Consider the following 16,965-nt stretch of genomic DNA (forward strand, 5'->3'; position numbering starts at 1 on the left):
GAACCCCATCATAAAACAAGCTTTTGTAATGATCACAGCGTCGGAAAACGACCCCCCCCTCGATGGCTTTGTGAAGAAACATAATGGTTGTGTATTTTACGTCTACTTTACCGAACCCCATCATAAGACATGTGTTAGTAATGATCGCAGCGTCGGAAAATGACCCCCCCCCCCCCCCGATGGCTTTGTGAAGAAACATGGTTGTGTTTACCTTTACTTACTTACGCCTTTTACCTCGTTTGGGGCATAGGCCGTCAACAAGGGTTCTCCTAGCATCCCGATCCTGAGCCAACCTCTCAAGCTGGCCCCAGGTCTGTCCCATCTTCTTGGCATCATCTTCCAAGTCTCGGCGCCAGGTGTTTCGTGGTCGGCCTCTCTTTCTTTTCCCTTGGGGGTTCCACCTGAGAGATTGTCTTGTGATGCTCAGGGATGGTTTACGGAGTGTATGGCCAATCCATCTCCAACGCCGTTGGAGAATCTCTTTCTCTGCTGGCTGTTGTTGTGTTCGTTGCCACAGGTCTTTGTTGCTGATGGTGTTAGGCCAGCGAATCTGGAGGATTCGGCGCAGACAGGTGTTTAGGAAAACTTGTAGTTTATTGTTTGTGGTGACAGTGGTCCTCCAGGTCTCAGTACCATAGAGTAGGACTGACTTCACATTGGTGTTAAAGATCCTGATCTTGGTTGTGATGGAAATGTCTCTTGAGCTCCAGATGTTTTTTAGTTGGAGAAAGGCTCCTCTGGCCTTGCCACACTCTGGCTCTCACATCAGCATCTGTTCCACCTTGCTTGTTTACCATGCTGCCCAGGTAGGTGAAGTTGTCTACCTCTTCCAACACTTCTCCTTCCAGAATGATGGGTGATGTGTTGTGAGCATTGATTCTCATGACCTTGCTCTTCCCTCTGTGGATGTTAAGTCCAAGCCGAGTAGAGTTGACAGCGATGGTACTTGTCTTTTCCTGCATCTGCTGCTGGGTGTGAGAGAGAAGGGTCATCTGCAAAAATGTGCATGTTCTTGGTATCTAGGAACATCTAGGGACCTTGTATTCCCAGTGTCAGAAATATTGTGTCTGTTACTAGGCTTGAGTAAATTGTAATGAAAAAAAGGAGAATATAAATGATGATATTTTTTTGCATCTGTGTCGGTGAATAACACTATGTTACAATTGTGAGCAAACCGACCTTGCTCACTGAGCTCATTCACCACCTTATTGAGATCAAGTGTAAAAAAAATCTAAGCAAATGAATAAAGGGAAGATGATTAAACAGAAGGATTTGTAGATACAGTAATAAATGATAATCGATTTTAATTATAAATTCATATTTGACCTTGAACTTGACCTTGACCTTATTATGGCCAAATCATACATCTATGGATAGAAAATGCTCCTCTTTCCAATGGCAGGGTTAAATCTGGATTTAGTAATTTCCTCATGGTTTTACGATAAAAGAGATATAATTAGCATTTTTCCGATAAATTCTTATTTTCGGTAAATCTTACAAAACATCGGTAAAAATGAAAATATACACTTTGCCTGCTGTTTTGATACGGTTATGGTCTTTACTCTTGGCACAAAAAATAAATAATTAAAACATTACCTTTTAACATCCAAGGGCCCACATGTGGGCCCTCATGAGGACGTTTCGTGACGCGCCACTTTGCTGACCTCTAGCGGCTTGGGTGTGCATTTCCTTTAATACAATATATAGATCGAATTATAGCCCTATTTGTTGCCTGTCAATTGCCCTTTCAGGTGACAGAATCCGTTCAGCGGTTCTCGAGTTACATGCCGATATGTGAGGCGTACGCCAAAGTACACATTACCACCACCGACCTCCGGGGGCTTTAGCTCCGTCAATCATTTGGCGATCTCGAAAAGGTTTGGACAGAGTTGTAGCCAATGAGTATGGCTTTCCAATGATACCCCATGATATGATAATTGGGGATCTAATACGGTATCTATTGATCGATTTATGATAAAGAAAAGCAGGGTCCCCCAATTTGGGGACCTACAGGCTTAACAGGTTAAAGATATCACAGCCAGTAAACACTAGCTTACCGCTTAAAGATATCACAGCCAGTAAACACTAGCTTACTCCTTAAAGATATCACAGACAGTAAACACTAACTTACTCCTTAAAGATATCACAGCCAGTAAACACTAACTTACCCCTTAAAGATATCACAGCCAGTAAACACTAACTTACCCCTTAAAGATATCACAGCCAGTAAACACTAGCTTACCGCTTAAAGATATCACAGCCAGTAAACACTAGCTTACCCCTTAAATATATCACAGCCAGTAAACACTTGCCTGGTAAAGCTGCATTGAAGTACTCAAACCACTGTCTTGCAGTGGAGTCACCAAAGATGTGGACCTCCTTGTCTCTCAGACACTCCGAGATGGCGGCTGCGTCGCTGAACTGGCGACCTGTGACCCCTCCGAGGGTTCTCCATGCTCCCTGATAGTAGTACCCAGAGGTCATGACCTCCAGGCTCCGTGGGTTCACCTCTGGTTTGTCTGGGAGCAAGTAAAAATAATATACATCATATCTTTATGTACAATAGTGCTGTATATGCCGTATATAATATACATTTATATATTTGTATTTACCGCATAGTTATATCCATATCTGTCTGAATATACCTGCATATAATCCTTCTATATACATACTTATACACCTGCATATGTGTAAGGGGGTAGGGATCAATTAGCCCCTTTCGTGACTGCTGATGCACGCCTTGCTTTGAATACAGCAGTCGCTGGCTCGAGCTAACTAGCCATAGGAACATTCACTCTGAAGCACTGGTTATTTACGAACTGTTTGTTCTAAATTTATCACAGAGAAATGTCAATGGTACTCACAGATGCACGAGGGTTTCACACACAAAACCGGGGTGGTTTGAAAGCCCGGCGTTGCTAATAAACATTTTAAATATTTTTTATAAACTGATCAACACTGCATTATTTCCGGCGTTGGGTGCATGATGCTCATGCGCTGTGATCATCAAATAAGTATCATGCAAGCAGGGGTGTCTCAACAGAGATACCAACTTTACATACAGACACCTAAGTCAGCTTCAAAGGAACATACACAAAGAAACAGGTTTGACCACATTAGAGTGTGATTTATCAGGCCCTGGTGCAAAGAACAGAGACAGATGAAACCGCCCACGAAGTAGCTGGAAAAATAGATATTACAGAAAGCCGTTTTACTTTGGAAAAGTAAATTGCTATAATAGAAACCAAATACAACTTAATTTGAAATGCCAGTTATAATAAAGTATATATATTTTAATAATAACTCATTCTGTAACTAAGTAATTCAAGGATCAGGAGATGCTGGGACTGAAACTGGAAAGGGGGACAGCTGACAATGAGTATTTGCATACAAGCAGGTCAACAGCTGTGGCTCACAGAGGTATGAGAAGTGAACTCTTCTGATAAACAGAGACACAGACAGTGGGGAGGATTTGATATGGATTAAGAATGTATTGAAAAAACTTTAAAAGGCAATTGTCTATATTCAATTTAACTTTGATTAAACAACAATTATCACTGAAATGATGTGTTCAATGAGGGGAACAGAATGATATTAAATTTGAAGTGATTTATAGCCAAACTCACAGGATTAATGAAAGAGAACTTGCAAATAGTTGATATTAGTATTAAATAAATGTAATTATTTAGAAAGGCATGGTTTAAGACTTTAAGGAATCTAGGTAAATAATTTGAATAAGTCAAATGATGAAATGCAATCTTTATACACTGAAATGGAAATAACTAATGTGACTATAAGCTTTGTGGTTTACTCTGGCACAAACTAGTAATGTTTTATGTTGACATGCGTGTCCTTGAGAGAAGTACATTAATATCTATGTATCATGTTTAGTAAATGTAATAGTGACAATGATTAGGCCTTAAAATCATTTGGTAAGAAATGCTGTCGCAGAGCCGTTAATGAGAGTTGTATGGGTTATATGCAGGTGTATAAGTAGATATATAGAAGGATTATATGCAGGTATATTCAGATAGATATGGAGATATATATACATATACATACACTGTATCTATATACACAATATGTATATAGATACTGTACTGTATAGGACTGTGATGCTCTGTATCCCCCCCTCCCCCCATGCTGCTTTGACACCCGAATTTCCACAAGGGGATTAATAAAGGATCATCGTATCTTATCTTATATATATGCAGTGAATATAAATATATAAATGTATATATACCATATATACATCACTACTGTACATGCTATCATACAGTTTATCCCCTACCTGGTCGTTGCGCACTCTACCCCTACCGTCGGTCTGGGAGGGCGGAGACTATCACATGCTTCCTCCGACACATGTGTAGCCAATCCCCACTTCTTTTCACCTGGCAGCGCGGACTCTCACTGGGAGAGTGTAACGTGTGGAGGCGCCCTGACCGACCTGTAGGAGTCGCTGTTTTACAACGACCAGGACCCACCCTCGCCGGCTTCCCACCCGCTGACACTGCCAATTGTGTTAGTATGGACGGTCGACCAAGCCGGAAGTACCACAGCTGGATTCGATCCCACTGTCTCTGTGGTGGTAGACAGACTCGTAGTCCGCTGCGCTACCCGGCCACCCATTCAATCTTTATTTTACCTGGAAAGATCATTGAGAGCAGCTCTCATTTACAACGACGTAGAGAGGAACAAGACATAATACAGAAACTATATAGAAAAAGAAAAGTCAATCAATTAAACAATTCAAATCAATCAAAACAACTACAGGCTGAGGTGAAATGGTCGGCCGTTATAGATGTAAACAGACCAATGGATACTAAAGTATTGAGTTTTAAGGTGCTTTGCAAGTATGATTATTATGATTACTATGGTCTCTAACTACACACCCTCAAGACCCCTACGCTCTGCATCTTCTGGCCGCCTCAGACCTACTCCTATCCAAGCTCCGGGAGGGTCATCAAAGAGAAGTCGCCTATTCTCAGTCCTTGCCCCACAATGGTGGAATGAACTACCCACCCCAGTTAGGACAGCTGAAACACGTCCAATCTTTCGCCGTCGACTAAAGACTCACTTCTTCAACCATTATCTGAATTAAAAAAAAAAAAAAAAAAAAAAATCTAACCCTAACTAACCATACTGTCATGCACTTGTCCTAATAAACTAACCTACACTGTAGCACTCAACACTTTGATGAACATTGTTACTCAGCTGATAGAGTTGTGCTCTTCCTGATGGCTTGTCGTACAGAACTTGTAAGTCGCTTTGGATAAAAGCGTCAGCTAAATGACTAAATGTAAATGTACTATGATTACAGTGTCACAGCACAGTGTGGCTGTCATGGTGGTACAGCATTCAGGGAGATCAAAGGTAAACGGTGCATTTATACAACAGCTTTTATCCAAAGCGCTTTACAATTCTGTTCCTCACAATCACACATTCACTCACACTTTCACACACTGACGGCGGAGGCGACCATGCAAGGTGCCAACCTGCTCATTGGGAGCAGTTAGGGGTTAAGTGTCTTGCTCAAGGACACTTTGACACTGTGCCCGGGAGGAGCGGGAATCGAACCGGGAAACTTCCGATTACCAGACGACCGCTCTACCTCCTGCTGTACCTTTCTCCTCTGGAGAGACCATCACACTGTTGATCCCTGAAGCAGGAATAGAGACCTTCATGTTGACACCACTGAGGAGGAAACAACGAGACAGAAATTAGATGATTATGTTATATTATTGAGATTCAGAAATGTGGTGTGCATGTGTACATGTTCTCCAATCCCATTAGATTAGATTAAAATGTATTGTCATCATACAGCACAAGCACAGTACAATGAAAATAAGTTATAGACATATATAAATTTGTACTACTGAGAAATCAAATGCAAATGCAAAGACACACAATAAAGCACAAATCACATGGAATCTATTCTTTTCAATTCTGATTTGGGCCACTTTCATATGTGGTCGTGAATCAAATAGGTCAGATATTTTTCAATGTGACCTCAGTCTGAAAAGTCATGTGACCAATTTCTTTTTGAATGATGTGAACACACAAACAAAAGAAATCGGATCAGATCTGAGCAATGAATCAGAATTGAGCACTAATAATAATAATAATAATAACAACAATTAATTACATTTTATATAGCGCTTTTCTAGACACTCAAAGCGCTCCCCACAATGTAGGGTGGAAATTGCCTCCTTCACCACCACTGGTAGCACCCAACCTTGGGGTACGCAGGCTCACACATCTGACTACCATACACTGGCACCAGGCACACAGCACACTACACAATGACTACCATACACTGGCACCAGGCACACAGCACACTACACAATGACTACCATACACTGGCACCAGGCACACAGCACACTACACAATGACTACCATACACTGGCACCAGACACACAGCACACTACACAATGACTACCATACACTGGCACCAGGCACACAGCACACTACACAATGACTACCATACACTGGCACCAGACACACAGCACACTACACAATGGCTACCATACACTGGCACCAGGCACACAGCACACTACACAATAGCTACCATATACTGGCACCAGGCACACAGCAAACTACACAATGACTACCATACACTGGCACCAGACACACAACACACTACACAATGACTACCATACACTGGCACCAGGCACACATCACACTACACAATGTCTACCATACACTGGCACCAGGCACACATCACACTACACACTGACTACCATACACTGGCACCAGGCACACATCACACTACACACTGACTACCATACACTGGCACCAGGCACACATCACACTACACACTGACTACCATACACTGGCACCAGGCACACATCACACTACACACTGACTACCATACACTGGCACCAGGCACACATCACACTACACACTGACTACCATACACTGGCACCAGGCACACATCACACTACACACTGACTACCATACACTGGCAGCAGGCACACATCACACTACACAATGACTACCATACACTGGCCAGGAACGTCGGGGAACCCCCTACTCTTTACGATAGGCGTCCTGGGTTCTTTAACGACCGAAATTGAGTCAGGACCTCGGTTTAGCGTCTCACCCTAAGGTGTCCCTAGCACCATAACAGGGGCGTTGTTACTGACTATAGTCCAGAGGACAGAGTGCCCCCTGCTGGACAACAACACCACTTTCCCTTGACCGGGGCTCGAACCGGTGATCTTCCGATCATGAGTCCGTAGCTCTGCTCATGTAGCCACGCTGCCGAATAACTAAGGCTTGCAGTGTGAAACGTAGGTCAAGCGAGCACTGCGGCGCAGTGTCACGTCACCCGGTTCTCTCTCCCCCTCCCTTCTCTCTCCCCCTCTCTTCTCTCTCCCCCTCTCTCCTCTCTCCCCATCCCTTCTCTCGCCCCCTCCCTTCTCTCTCCCCCTCTCTTCTCTCTCCCCCTCTCTTCCCCTCCCTTCTCTCCCCTCCCTTCTCTCTCCCCCTCGCTTCTCTCTCCCCCTCTCTTCTCTCTCCCCCTCCCTTCTCTCTCCCCCTCCCTTCTCTCCCATCCCTTCTCTCTCCCCCTCCCTTCTCTCTCCCCCTCTCTTCTCTCTCCCCCTCGCTTCTCTCTCCCCCTCGCTTCTCTCTCCCCCTCCCTTCTCTCTCCCCCTCTCTTCTCTCTCCCCCTGGCTTCTCTCTCCCCCATCGGCGTATTTAGACCACTATCAGTAGGGCACGTGCCCCACTTTTTTTTTTTCTTTTTTTTTAAACATTTTTTTAACATTTTTTTTCTTCCTTTTTTAACATGATCAAATGATCATTTAACATGATCAAATAATTATTATAATATTTTTTACTTCGCTTTGAAATATTATAGTGAAATATTTTGCACTGCATTTATCTTGTTGAAATCCTCCAACAGGCTCTTTTTTGTAAGTTGACTGGTTTGCACACCAATAATACAGTGCAATAATAGAATAGTAGAATAGATAGTAAAATTATGCAATAGAATGGCCAGAGTAAAATAGTGCTACAGTACAATCAACAGCGGGGTGTATTAGAAGGCTATGGTGAACATGGCCGTAGCCAGCTATGAGGTCACCGAGGTCCGGACCTCGGTAACTATTTGTAACTATTAAAAAAAAAAAAAAAAATTATATAATCTTTTTTTTTATAATTTTTTATTTTTATTTTTTTTGTCAACGACCAGCCCACTACTAGGCTGAGATATCGGCCCATTGGTACTGACTGACACTGGGCTGGCTCAATCACATCTCTTACTAAGCACCCCCCCGCCAGTCGTGCAGGTATATGACTGAGAGGGGGGCTGGTACATGACTGAGATGGGGCTGTGGTACATGACTGAGATGGGGCTGTGGTACATGACTGAGAGGGGGCTGTGGTACATGACTGAGAGGGGGCTGGTACATGACTGAGAGGGGCTGGTACATGACTGAGAGGGGGCTGTGGTACATGACGGGGCTGTGAGAGGGGGCTGTGGTACATGACTGAGAGGGGGCTGGCTGGTACATGACTGAGAGGGGGCTGGTACATGACTGAGAGAGGGCTGGTACATGACTGAGAGGGGGCTGGTATACATGACTGAGAGGGGGGCTGGTATACATGACTGAGAGGGGGCTGTGGTACATGACTGAGATGGGGCTATGGTACATGACTGAGATGGGGCTGTGGTACATGACTGAGAGGAGTTTAAGTTTATTTAAGTTTATTTGGATCCCCATTAGCCACAGCAGTGCTGCTGGGGCTATTCTTCCTGGGGTCCATAACACATAAAATACAGTTACAGACGTATACACTCACAACATTTACATGTCATACAGACAATTAAAACAACAATAAAAACCCTTATACACTCATAACATTTACATGACATACAGACCATTAAAACAACAATAAAAACCCTTATACACTCACAACATTTACATGTCATACAGACAATTAAAACAACAATAAAAACCCTAATCAAATTCATAATACAATATAAAAATACAAAATTATACAATATTTTAACAATATATCCCTATCAGACACATGCCTTTTCATCCATATATACCTATCTCTTTATCAGACACATACATTTTAATTTACGTACACACTATCTATTAGGGAATGTCAATTTCTTTGGTTGAAAATGTTGTTTTACCACGATTTTGAAACGGCATTTACTATTCTCCTGCTTAACATGTCTGGGAAGAGAGTTCCATTCCTGCATACCACGGAACATGACAGTTCGCTTCATTGCATTCGACCTCACTTTTGGAAGTGTAAAACCTCGTGCAGAAGCATGTCTAGTGGAATGGTTGTGTCTGTCAGGAGGCTGGTACATGACTGAGAGGGGGCTGGTACATGACTGAGAGGGGGCTGGTACATGACTGAGAGGGGGCTGGTACATGACTGAGAGGGGGCTGGTACATGACTCAGATGGGGCTGTGGTACATGACTGAGAGGGGGCTGGTAGATGACAGAGGGGGCTGGTATACATGACTGAGAGAGGGCTGGTACATGACTGAGAGGGGATGGCTGGTACATGACTGAGAGGGGCTGATACATGACTGAGAGGGGGCTGGTACCATGTATTGTGCATCATTGTAGGTCAAACCATTAAAAAGTTAATTTCCACGGCAGCCATTTTGGATTTTGGTCTCTCACAAATTTCCCCCGCCTTTTTAAAAAATCCATTGAGAAACGAAGTGCCACAGATGACCCAACTACTAGGTCCATATCGTATCATCATAATATTATTTTTTAAATCATTAGGATAAGGGTTCCCTTGATAAAGATGCATGAAAAGGCTGTATAATATACAACACCAGTACAAAAACAGCTTTTTTTTATTTGATTAGATTTATTTGGAAATTAAAAACACATCATAAAAACAAATGATCTTGACCAATTTGTATTCCTGAGGATATCACCTAAAAGCATTCATTAACAAGCATTAACACTTATTTCCAAGGTGGTCCTCGATGGAAGACATAAAAACACAGCACATTATAGCCTACTCAACTGCAAATTTTTCCTCAACTGCAAAAATGTATGCCTACTTATGTATTAGCCTACAGGGAAAAACACATTCACAACAGGCAGCAAAGTTTGTTTTCAGCCAAGTATGGTAATAAGGTAACTATTAGGATATATATGGTATGGATTACTTACTCTTAATAACTTATTACTATCTGTGGTAGCTCTAGTCTCCACCTACACAAATTGTTTTTGTGCTGTCCATTGATCATGCACCTTCACGTGGTAAGCACATAGGTCAAACTCCCCAAACAAACACACCATTGATTTAATTGCCATATAAATCACATACAAAGATCTAACTATTACTCCTCTCTGAACATGAATATAAAACAAGAAGGTGATCTATTAACTGTGTAAACCTTATGCAATATTCATCATTGATATTTGAATACTTGAAATCTGTATGAACTGAGTAGTTAGTATCAAATGAAATAAGATGGAACTGCTCCATGCATTCATTGAATAAACAACTATTTTCTCATTACCAGTATGGTATTGTTTAAATTGTACAGCTTTTTGCACATCTTTGTCAGGGGATTCCAACAATTCTGGACCTGAATGTACCAGTTAATTGTAATCATCTCTCTCCTTATGTCTAGTCAAGCCAGGTTGTGGAGGAGAGAGACAGGGATGAACAGGCTATAGACTACGTTGCCCATCCTGAGCCTGCTATGATGCAGGTGTTTTTACATCACCACCCAAAACAAGATTCAGCCAAGAGCGAGTGAGTACACTGGTCCACTTGTCCATGGCACTTACTACCCAGCTTTGTAATGGGTTGGGGGGGGGGAATAGTACAGTAGGTACGCATATTTAAGGGGACCGTAAGGATGGTGTACTGGTGGGTGGTGTCCGACCGATTATAGTGGGCCGGTCTGGGCCAAACAAATAAATGGACCTCCCTAATTTCTAAACCCTGGCTACGGCCCTGATGGTGAAGAGGTACGTTTTTAGCTTATTTCTGAAAATATTAAGAGATCTAGCTTCCCTAATGTCCATAGGTAGTGTGTTCCATAACTTTGGTGCATAGTTAGCAAAGGCTGCATCCCTGATTTTCTTTAGACTGTGGCTTGGAACCTTCAATATACCAGTAGTAGATGATCGCAATGTTTATACTTTGTATATAAGGAGGAGGACCTTGAAATCAATTCTAAATGTTACCAGAAGCCAGTGTAGGTTACTTACTTGTAACTTCGGGTTTGATCCAAGGAGTAAGATGCCCCATATTGCTCTGTAACATTTCTCTTTTTGTTATAGGACCGACTAGTAGGATTTCAGTTTTGCCCTCATTTAATTTTAGGAAGTTGTTCGTCATCCATTTGTTTAATGCTAAGAGACAGGCGGAAATGGAGTTTATAGCTGTGTGATCATTTGGTTCAGCGGAGATGTACAATTGTGTGTCATCTGCGTAACTATGGAAACATACATTGTGCTTGTGTCTCCTCAATGTTCAATGTTCAATGCAATGTTCAATGCAAGTAAAGCACTTTAAACTTTAAGTATGACTAAATGCTTTCTTGACTATATATATAGTAACTATTCCAAAATGCATAGATTTCTATGTATTTTAGGGGTTTGGGTGGCTAGCTCTTTTTAATATAAATGTCAGATTGTTTTATTTATTTCATAGATTTCTATGCATTTCAGGAGTTTGGGGGGCTGGCTCCCCAAAATAATTAAATAACATAACCCTAACCTAACCCTAAAACCGAAATAAAGTTAAAAAAAAATAGTTACAAAATCCACCCATTTTCGCCCACAAACCGGCCAAAACCGGCCAATTTTTTTTGGTGCCCTTCTGTGCCCTACTGAAGTGCTGGGTCTAGATACGCCCCTGCTCTCCCCCTCCCTTCTCTCTCCCCCTCCCTCCTCTCTCCCCCTCCCTCCTCTCTCCCCTCCCTTCTCTCTCCCCCCTCCCTTCTCTCTCCCCCCTCTCTTCTCTCTCCCCCTCGGGTTCATTCACCTCTTAAAAAGCATGTCCTCCTTGGGCCTGAGGTTCTGCCTGAACCCTCCGCGGACGTGCATGCTCCTGGTGTGGCAGCCCAGCTGCTGGGGCCTGTAGCAGAACCAGGGCTCCCCCTGGTGGAGGTCCGTGAAGTTGCACAGCGGCCGCGGCCCAGGCGGCAGGCAGACGTTGCAGACGGTGCTCTCGCTCTGTGAGCCGGAGCGGAACAGGCTCTTGAAGAAGATGCGGTCCGGCTGCTCGCTCGTCAGCCTGCTCAGCACGGAGACGGCCTCGCTGGGATGGACCAGCGTCACCTCCACCTGCAGGTTCAGGTTCAAGTTACAGTACAGCAACTTGCAATGGGCCTGGTCTACAAGATACACTACATGACCAAGGTACCCATGTACATGTCAAAATACTTCCCAAAGGTCAGTGAATACCACGATCACAACACCAGAGGGAGCCCCTACAAATCATGTTAAACCCAGATTCGGCTCAAACAAGGGACTAAACACGTTTCGCAATTATGCCACATCAATGTGGAACGCCCTACCCAAAGCTGTAAAGGAATGTGAATCACTACCCACTTTCAAAACCACTCTCAAAGAACAGCAATTCGAAACTGGCCCCTGTAAATGTCCTAACACAACCCCCTCCAATGTACAGTAAATGACCAAGTATGGTTTTGTCAATATTCCAATGTACAGTCTTGCTTGTACAGTTGTACAGTGTTCCCCACCCACCCCTCCCAGAAAAAATTGAAAATCAGGCGGAGAAAAAGAGGATACAAAAAAGAATAAAGACCAAACACTACACAAAATATACAATATACAACTACGAACTAAAGTACACAATAAAGTACAAATGCAAACAATGAAGTACAAAATGCAAACTTTCTAAAATGTTAAAATGCAGAAATTAGGTAGAGATGTGCAGACATGAGGTAGGGATGTGCTGAATAATAATAATAATAATAATAATAATAATAATAATAATAATAACTTTATTTGTATAGCACCTTTCTTACAGGGGATTGCAGTTCAAAGTGCTTTACATCAGTAAGACATAAGACATACAATCTGTGTAAAACAAGCAGCAAGAGCTAAGCATAAAGTGGGATAAAATAATGCAGATATATTAATCAAATCATATCAGAACCTCACGTTCCAATAGGCTTCTTGAAGTTCTGTAATCTAATCATGATAAAGGTCATAGTATGCATATCATAAAAATGATATCGAAAAATATCGGTATTCAAATTTTAATTTTAATTTAATTTTTTACATTTATTTAACCTTTATTTACCCAGGCAAGCCAGTAAGAACAAATTATTATTTTATTTATTGTCAAAGTATGCATAAAGTATGCAGAGTGTAACATGTGGAAGGTCACACTACCTCCCTCCAGATCCTTCCCTCGCTGTGCAGGTGCCCCGACCAAACTGTAGGAGTCGCTGTTTACAACAACCAGGACCCACCCACCAGCTTTCCCACCCCTAACACTGCCAATTGTGTTAGTATGAGCGACCAGCCAAGCTGGTAGCAATGCCGAGAGCTGGGCTCGAACCCAGCGTCTCCTGCGTTGGTGGCGAGTGCCTTGCCCACTACACCACCTAGCCGCCCCTGAATTACTGTTTTAACAGTTTAAAGTCGTCTTTACCTTCTCTGTTTGGTATCCACAGTTTAAAACCTGACAGTCTTCCCTCCTGTTTGATACCCACTTTGACCCTTCGAACCTCCCACTCAGAGCAAACCTCCCTTTCAGGGCGCGGTTCCCTCTCTCAGGGCGCGGTTCTAGGCCTGGGTCTTACAGTTTTAAAGCCTGACAGTCTTTCTTGCATGATACCACACATCAATAATACCCGACAGTTTTGAACCTGTAATAAAAAACAGTAGACAGAGTAAAATAGTGCAGTGCAATAACAATAATAATAAATAATAAAGACACCAAGACTTGGTCTCTAAAGCCTTTCACATTTCCTGCTCATGGTCCCAAAACCTCCTGCCTATCTAGTACAGATGTCCAGCCTCGTATATATAAAATACAAGAGAATAAAAACATAAAGGGGAATAAAAACATGGGGAATAAAACATAGATAAATAGTGCAATGTCAATCACAGAGAAATAGTGCAGTATAATAGTGTAAAGTCAGTCAAATGCTTTGGTAAAGAGATAGACATTTTTAAAAGGCAGCTTATTAAAACCTAACGTATTGGCTTCCCTAATACTGTTGGGTAACATGTTCCACAGTTTTGGGGCGTAGTTTACAAACTGCATCACCAATCTTCTTATGACTCTTTCTGGTGACCTCTAATAGACCTGCATCTGATGATCGCAGTGTTCTGGCGGGTGCGTGTGTCATTTATTAGAGAGTCAGCAATGTTGCTGGGTCCTTGTCCATTTAGAGCTTTGTGAGGAGAAGCACCTTAAAATCAATTCTAAAAGTTACAGGAAGCCAGTGTAGAGTAGCTAAGACAGGACTAATGTGTTCCCTCCTTTTGGTATTGGTTAGTAGTCTAGCTGCAGAGTTTTGAATGAGCTGGAGTCTTTCAGTAGTTTTCTTGGGGAGACCAGTGAATAGTGCATTGCAGTAGTCTATTCGGCTAGATATAAAAGTATGAATTAGCTTCTGAATTTAGATTTATGAATGGTCGTACCTTCGCTATGTTTCTGAGATGAAAGAAAGCTATTTTGGTCAAATTGTTTAAATGGGCGTTGAAGTTCAAATCTGAGTCCAGGATGACACTGAGACTTGTCACCTCCAGTTTAATCCAAGTTGTTGTGAAGGGCCAGATTAAACTGAGAATATCCCTTTATTGTTTGATATACTTTGTATATTATTTATATATATACACGGAATATCCCTTTACCTGCGTTCAGACCAGAGTAATATTCGCTCTCCTATTGGACAGCACCCCCAGACGCCAGCGCGCAAGCCCCCAACGGCAAGTTCAAAGACAACTGGAGGCATGTCGGAACATGCCCGGAGTCAGCGTAGTAATACGAGACAAGGACTGAGGTTGGGACTAGATATTCACTTAAGTATGAATACAGCGCAAGGTGCGCACACCGTGCTTAGTCGCTTAGTTCAATTCAGTTACGTTCAGTACCTTACCCACCTTCACCACGAGTCAACGTGCAGTGAAGTGAGCAACCTTGCGTCTAACAGAGCATTGAGAACCGCGTGCGAATAGAATGATAAAAGTGTCAGAGTTTAATGAAGTAACGTTGAGTTCGACTTAATCTAATGTGAAGTAAATAGTCGATAATTTATTGTATATCGTGCGGCCACAGTTCTTTCGTGTGTAACATTACCCAGCGGTTCGTCGTGTCTTTAGCTAGTGTACTTAACCAGGCTGTGTGGCCTAAATACGTCGCCCACACCCGAGGAGTCCTAGGCGGAGAACCGTTGGACATGTACACAGGAGAATCGGCGTCGGCGATTGCAGAACCATTCCTGGTTGGATTATATTGATTTGGGACGTGGTACCCGGAGAAGAGCATCGTTGATTTCCACTATCGTTTGGGATTCAACCTCGTGAGGATTACAACTCGGGCCTGCCTCGTGGACGGGGCTGGCTAGCTGTCATCAATGCTGTCGGGCATTTGGATTACAATTATTGCTTTTGCTGCTGATCAAGGGAGTTTACAAGGACCGACTCCTGTACCTGGAGTCTCTTTATTCCTCATTGAATCAGACGGAGTACCCGAACATTCCTCTACCCTCCAGGCCTTACACCCCGGAGGGAACCCATTGTCTCAGTCGGTACCAGTGTTGCCCTATATAATTGCTACTATACGACAGGTGGTGTCAACTTAGACCCATCGTAGGATTCCTGCTATTCTTAGTGACTCATGCTCTTGACTGACTTTACGTATATTCTTCGCCATACAAGCGCGACCCTAATTCTCATTCTGTAACCTAACGTTGCCTAATAATAATAAATTACCCTCAAATACTATTTCTTTGTCAATGCCGTATTCTTGTGGGTGTTCACCATCTATATTTGATGTACTGTCTGGCCAGTAATTAAAGTACATAACTAGCAGTGGTTTAATCTATCACAATCTTTAATACAGTCAGGGTTTTGTAACCCCTCAGTTACAATTGGTCCTTCGAGCCGGAGGGTATCAGTGTAATATTTAATATAATATTAATATTAACATGGCCAGCGGTGAACACTCCCCAAGCGGCTCCCCTAAGCTAGAACGCCCGCAGCGCAAACGTCAGCTACCTCCATATCTGGAGGAATTCGCTTTCGTTCTACCCCCTAGCTTATCTAAACAGACGTTAAATACGGATAAAGCGGATAGTCTAAGCATGTCCAATCCTATCGACTTGGCGACCCTGCCAGTAGAGACCCCAGTGGGTTCAAACGAAACTGACTCAGCTCACGGGGGGGACCAGGTGGGACATGACGTGACTATACCTCCAGACAGCGTCACCGGGATAGACCCCGGAGCGCTCCAGGATAAAGAAAGCGCTCCAGGGATAGAACCCGACACACAACCAAGAGAAGAGAACCGCGCCCAGGAGATAGACCTCGGAGCGCGCCAGGAGAACAGATCTCCAACAAGCCCTGTCAGCACCCGATCACCTCCGTCAGTGTCATCCCCCAGCGAGGCGGACCAGAGACTGGCGCAAGCCTTGATCGCCACACTGACAGCCTCCACCGAAAGAGACCGACTTCAGGGTGAGCGCGACCGGCTTCAAGCAAAGACGCTTAGTGAGCGCGAACACTCTGCCACGGAAAGAGAGCGCCTCCACGCGCAACTCCAAGCGCAAGCCCTTAGTGAGCGCGAACACTCTGCCGTGGAACGAGAGCGCCTCCGGGCGCAACAATTAAGTGAGCGCGAACACTCTGCCATGGAACGAGAGCGCCTCCAGGCTCAACAGATGAGCGAGCGCGAACAACGAGAGCGCCTCCAGGCGCAACAATTAAGCGAGCGCGAACACTCTGCAGCGGAACGAGAGCGCCTTCACGCGC

At 43.4% G+C, this 16,965-nt stretch overlaps 1 protein-coding gene across 1 annotated transcript in view; it reads right to left on the bottom strand.

Moving 5' to 3' along the window:
- Positions 1 to 16,965, bottom strand: part of LOC311241962 (NXPE family member 3-like) — a gene marked incomplete at both ends in the record, with an annotated part of 62,815 nt that overhangs the window by 23,889 nt on the left and 21,961 nt on the right. The window contains 3 exons of the mRNA XM_084330920.1: positions 2,313 to 2,519; positions 5,624 to 5,694; positions 11,996 to 12,297. Coding sequence (XP_084187046.1) covers positions 2,313 to 2,519; positions 5,624 to 5,694; positions 11,996 to 12,297 — 580 coding nt within the window. The remainder of the gene's footprint in view (positions 1 to 2,312; positions 2,520 to 5,623; positions 5,695 to 11,995; positions 12,298 to 16,965) is intronic.

The sequence above is a fragment of the Notolepis coatsorum genome (assembly GCF_963971535.1).
Source record: "Notolepis coatsorum genome assembly, chromosome: 15".
NCBI classification, from domain to species: Eukaryota; Metazoa; Chordata; class Actinopteri; order Aulopiformes; family Paralepididae; genus Notolepis; species Notolepis coatsorum.